We start from the raw sequence: 6,223 nt of genomic DNA on the forward strand, positions 1-6,223 counted from the left end.
AAAAAAAATAATGTTTCCATATATCGATTAGGGGGTGGAGTATATTGGTAGCAATAGAGCTTAGATTAGTTCCTATTACCACTAATTCCGGGGGAAAGCGATTGTAAGTAAAGTGGTTTAACGGTCCCATTGCTCTGAGAGCTCGTCCTCCAGTTGGTTTCTCCTGAAAACTATTGTTGTCACTTACTGATGAACTTGTCACCATGGACTAATATACCTATTTTCATCCTCACTTATCACTCTTCGCTATTCTCTAAGCTTATACTGATAGCATAGGTGGGATTACCGCAGTGGTAGTCATCACCTATTAAAAAAAAAAGAAAAAATCTATCTATCCCTTCCTCCGCTTACTACAGTTTTTTTTATGGGAGAAGAATGGCTGGGTGATCAATGAATAGGTGAGAATAAAATTAGGTCAGTCAGTTTATCGTGAGAAATAGATCTAAGAATTAATCACGATGCTTTACAGGGGGCACCATGTGTAGGTCGACCTAATAAAGTTAATATATTGGTAGTAATGTGGCCGTAAGACCAGGTAAACTGTATTATAGTCGTAAATAGAGTAACAATCGCAAATATAAACCTTTTTGCAACATAATTTCAAATTGATATAGAAATATTATTAAAATATGAAAGCATTATTTCAATAATTATAAAGTGATTATAAAATCGAAGCGGGCGGATTTGAGCATGCTTGAAATTTTATAATAATCAATCTATTTTAACTTCAAATGTGTTGCAGGGAATCAATGTTTGCAGTTAACTCAAGATCATTCTATGAGGGGGAACTATGTCTATTTTCAGCAGTAGGCAATGAATTTTATGAGTTAAGGGGTACAATTTTGAATTATCGTACGCCCTTTATGTAATCAATTATACACTACATACTATTTAATCGATCAATTCCCACAGTCACGTTTTATCAGATGTAGCTATGCGATGTTCATTAGTGTTGGCTAAATATAATGCGGTGCGGACAATAGCAGTGTCGTGGTCAAGGAAGGCTCAAGATCGCTTGTGACGCGCGGTGCGGTGCGTTCACGCGCATTCTCTGTTATATTTATAGCACAATAAAAATATGGTAACAGAGAATGATCCTCAGATAAATAATACTTATGGATTAACCCCTTCAATTACTAAACTATTTTTATGAAATTACTTTTAATATCTGTATAGTGACGCAACAAGAATACATTTTATAATTTTTTTTCCATCCCTACGATATTATAAGAAGCAACCGACTAACGAAACACAATAAACCAGTAGGTACAAGAGAAGGAAAGTGTGAAATAAAATAAGCAGCCAGCCAGCAAGCGTGGTGATAGTAGGTATCCTAAAGTCTACTAATGGGAAGAGTTCCGTGATCAATAGTGGCTAGCTGTTATGGAATTAAATAATTAACCATCTCCTATATTGCTTCGTGATGGGAAAATTTTATTACAGAATGATAGAAATTATTTTCATCTACTTTGACCTAGCATTAATTCTGGACATAGTCATAGTCAGCTTTCTTAATGTTTCTTTTCTACTTTGATCGATCTTGAGCTCCTATCAAATCATCAATCTTTAACAACACTGATTCGCATGCCTTTAATCACGATATCCAAACAGCGTTTCTTGGGTCGCTCACGTTATCTAGTAGTTATTTTGAGAAAGCCCATGCTACTGATTATCTAATAATTATGATTTTAATAATACTATTATTTTTATACGTGAGACCACAAATATTTGGCGCGGTGGTGGTTCCATCAGTGATTAATACCCGATCTATTTAAGTAATTTAATCTGATATTATTAGTATCATGCATAAAGTATAATGGAAAGGAATTAAAATTTACATAATCAATAACTACTGAGAATTCAAATGTTTTAATTTGTCCTTTACATTTAAGTAGATACTTATGAAAGGAATACAGGCACTTATACAGGGAGTGGAATATCCAAAATATAGCTTTTGACCTTGCGAAAATGGAAGCAGTATCTACATACCCATAAGAGCTTCATTTTAAAAATAGGAATTTAACTCTTCCATTTATTAATTATTGAATACGAAATATCTGGAATATGTTAAAATATTAAAATTAAAGTAGTTATTAGTGAATGTTTGTTGTTTCTTGTCATATGATGTGCGTCCAATAATGTTCTTGGTAAGTAGGTAGCTAATCCAAACAAACGGAGTTTTTAAATAACCCAAGCGAAAGGTAAAGATTTACAGAGTACATTATTTCAATCTGGTATAACAATATTGAAGTTTGTAACTAATTACAAGTAGGTAAGTACATAAGTATATTCAGTAAATATAGGCTAAGTAACGTAGTTAAATAATAATAAAAATTTTCAGCAGCATTTAATTATTTATATGGTTTTTGAAAAAACTTGATTATTATCACAGGATATGACTTTTTAAAACATACATTCGTAACGAATCTATTTACAATGGATCCGCACAAGAATTATAAAATATACTTACCAAGCAGAGCTTGGAACAGTCGAGATTTGAATATCCGGATGACTCTTTCGATAGCGAGCCGTAGTTGCCGATCCTGAGGTTTTATTAGTTTGCTATGGTAGTCTTCCAGCAGTTCTAAAGCTCGATGGGCCTCTGGAAAGTAACCAAGAAAATATTAAATCAGATTTTAGACCAATTTCTACGTTTCTTCTATCTAGAAATAGCTTTTTTTAGATTTGTTTATAAACCATTTACTCATCACATAATTTATATAATATCTGCTTATTGTTCTTATAATAGATTTTTTTATATTAATTATTAACCTACTACTGTAATTTTTTGTTCCTTTCATATAAATACGTACCTATCATAGTCTAGATCTACTTTCCAGATAATATTATAATAGGTTCATATGATAGGTATCTATCCTATAGAAGACATTGGGTAAAAAAATCGACGTAATACACATATTATTACGTAGATATAAACAAATTGGCGTACATAAAATATGTAAATGAAGTATTGTGAAAATAGTTAAAACATTATGTAACTTTAGTTACAAGCCACCTTGTGATAATAATAATTAGTGTAAATAATTGAAAGACACGTGGAGTTATAGTAGACTATTTAGCACAACGATCGTAGTACGCCACAAGTCTATCACCTGGCAACACTAAAGCTATCGATACGAATCAACAGAAGGGTGCTTTTGTGCAACCCTCCACGAATGAACAATGCGTCAATAACAATATTCTACGATCACATATCTTAATAAAATATTTGTTTGAAGATATTATTTCACTATGAGATGTATTCACCTTGCTTACGAACTGGCATCACGGCACCACCCCCTAATGAAATTTTAGAAACCTATTTAAAATTTTGATAAAAATAAAACATCTAATGTTTTTCACAGCACAAGAGAGATATCAAAGATCATTTTTCAAATAAGTTTCACTACAGCCAACTGCATTTTGAACTGCACATAATTATCACACTACGAAAACATTTATGTGATAGAGTACAGTATGATGCGCGGTAGTGATTCCGCTTGCGAGGGCCATTGGGTACTGTATCCAATGGGATTGGTCGATTTTCACTGTGACGTCAGGGGGTGGAAGCATAGACAATGGAAAACGTAGACTTAAGTAGGTTGGGGTGAAAAAAATATCGCTGTTTTCTTTATATAGAGTAAATTTGTAATTTTAGTATAAAAAATAATTAAACCATATCGCACTAGAGAGACAACTATTAGATATATCTCTGAAATATAAAATATTACGTAGATGATAGTTTAAATTTTTATGTATAAAGGTACTGGTTAAATCACTTGTTACAGGAATAAAAAGGCGAAAATCTATATTTCATGTTATTTTGTAATTTTTACTGCACTGATTTTGATATTCTGCTCATAAATTCATTTTATTAAAAATTTTGTCTACAGAAATTTTTCATAGGGGTTTGAAGTCAATGTAAAAACTGAGTATTAAGTTAGGTACAGACATGAATTATATTTTCTTCTTGCGCTGTCTAAAAGCAAATAAATAACTGTAACAATATAAATTAATAAAATAAACTGGAGGAACTTTATACTAAATGACTTAATTTTATGCAAAATTTTTAAAGATATTCTGGGAATTGTCTCTTGTTATCCCTAGAATATCGTATAAGGCGACTAAGACAAAAAAACCAAATATAAAAAACCAGCAGCATAAGACAACCAAAATCTATAGTATATCGACAAATTACTATGGTAATATTAGGCTCTTACTCTTCTCAGAAGGGGAAAAATTGTAATATAATCGCGGGACGCTAATGGGACTTTAAAAGCATTTTTAAATGAATAAAACGGAATGTAAATCTCACCTGCTCTACTAGAGTACTAGTAAGGGATTTTAGTTAAGGAGAATTCAGGTCAGTTGATACACCGAGAAGCAAAGTCAGAAAGTAACCACCATGGTTTCTGACTGCGTGGAGATCTACTTGGCATACTGCCAGAGAATCAGTAATTCTCTCTATCTGACCACTTATCAATGGGAAAGGACAGCTTTTTTGTCTGTTATTAGTTGTCGCTGTTGTGGTAAAGGGCGAGTACATTTAATATCTCTTCTAATGTCAGTGTACCAAAGACATATTTTTACTTAATTCTTGAACGCTGTGACTACAACAGATACAAATAAATCATATTTCGAATTCAAAACAAAAATAAAACGACCTGCTCATATTTCACTGAATATAACATACTTATGACAGTAGGCGAATCTGTCGTAGTCGCTGGGAATAGTTTAGTTTGTTATAAGTATTTTCCAATACCGTAAAGTTAGAAATTTAAATTGACAAACAAAATTGTTGGTGTCTACCAAATTAGAACTCATGACCTTTGCAGTTTATAAGTTGCGGTAGTATGACGGTATTAAGCCATGGCTAAACTACCACTGTTTGTAATATAAAATTAATAACATGATTAATTATATAATTGATATTGGAGATTATGTATTTGGAATATATTCTTATAAAATTATTCCCTTATTTATAAAAAAGAAAGGGTACTTATTTTGCTTCATTTTTATTATTCTGTTAATACTTAAGGCCATGATTTTATATTTGTTAAACTTCTATATAGTATACTTATTTGTCGTCTTATTATTTATTTAATTTGTTTTGCAAATTCCACCTTGTTTAGCGAAAATTCTTAGAACAAGTTATTATAAATACATCGCGGAAATTACCTCGTAGTGAAAAATATTATCTATTTTCAAAAAAACTATTTAGGATTAATCTGGAACACTTTTTTACAATTAACAAAATGTAAAATAAGTATAATGTTATGGCAAAAAGTTTAGATATTGACCTTAAATTATTGAAATATTTATTATATATTTATTATAGATTATATTGACATATTTGCAAATTTCAATGTATTTTAAATCTGCTATTCTGGAAAATTTTAATAAAAAATAAATTAATTAATAATCATTATCTACATTTATATGAAGTAATTAAGAATATAACATACTTATATATTTTATGCAGGTTACTTTGTTTATATTATTTTGGTTAAAAAAATAAATTATTCCTTTTCTTGTGAAAAATATAGTATGCCGTGTTTACCAGTAATGAAGCCAACACTATATACCTGAACTATTTGCATGAGATAAAATTTTTAATTATAGTGGATGTCTTGTTGGCTGTTCTAAAAAATAAAAGGAAATTCTAGATTAGGGCGCGTATATACTAGACAGGAAGGGGTGAGGAAAAGGAGAAGGCGTTTATTATTAGATTTATGATTATATTTTGTTCACGCGCTACAAATAACTATTGTTGGTATAAAAACAATTAGACTATACTTGTAATAAGTAACAGCTTGTATTTAGTTACTAACTATTAAAAAAAAACCTCAAAACTTTCTAAAAATCTCATTATGATGATGATTTTAAGAAAGTTTTGAGGCAAGATTTTATATTTTGGCGGAACAAAAAAAAGTCGGTCAAGGGCGTGTCGGACTCGCGCAACGAGAGTTCCGTACAAAATGAAGTTTATTTTTTTTGTGTATTAACTACAAAACAGATATTTCTCCTTTACTTCTGCTACATGACATTGCTTCTTACCAAATTTTATGATTCTAGATCAACGGGAAGTACCCTATAGGTTTTGATTCCTTTTGCGAATAACAAAATATGCGATATAAATAGAACATAAACGACCGTATCTTTTGATTACGTTGATTTAGAAGCTTAATTTTTTCACTGCTTTAAGAGATCGCAGACCTGAGTA

The 6,223-nt window shown here is 30.9% G+C and overlaps 1 protein-coding gene across 5 annotated transcripts in view; it reads right to left on the bottom strand.

The window, feature by feature from the left end:
- LOC113512635 (disks large 1 tumor suppressor protein) overlaps positions 1-3,527 on the bottom strand; it is a 50,113-nt gene extending 46,586 nt beyond the window's left edge. For 3 of the 5 annotated variants that reach the window (XM_031906935.2, XM_031906937.2, XM_031906934.2), the window contains exons 1-2: positions 3,268-3,527; positions 2,471-2,602 (exon numbers count right to left, since the gene is read on the bottom strand). In XM_031906935.2, the coding sequence (XP_031762795.1) occupies positions 2,471-2,602; positions 3,268-3,286 (151 nt within the window). In that variant the 5' untranslated portion in view covers positions 3,287-3,527. Of the gene's footprint in view, positions 1-2,470; positions 2,603-2,813; positions 2,836-3,267 lie in introns of those variants that run through there. The other 2 variants (XM_031906936.2, XM_052900042.1) reach the window with 2 other exon arrangements.
- Positions 3,528-6,223: the final 2,696 nt, after the last annotated feature.

This window comes from Galleria mellonella, unplaced genomic scaffold (genome assembly GCF_026898425.1).
Source record: "Galleria mellonella isolate WM207_F2 unplaced genomic scaffold, CSIRO_AGI_GalMel_v1 utg64, whole genome shotgun sequence".
NCBI classification, from domain to species: domain Eukaryota; kingdom Metazoa; phylum Arthropoda; class Insecta; order Lepidoptera; family Pyralidae; genus Galleria; species Galleria mellonella.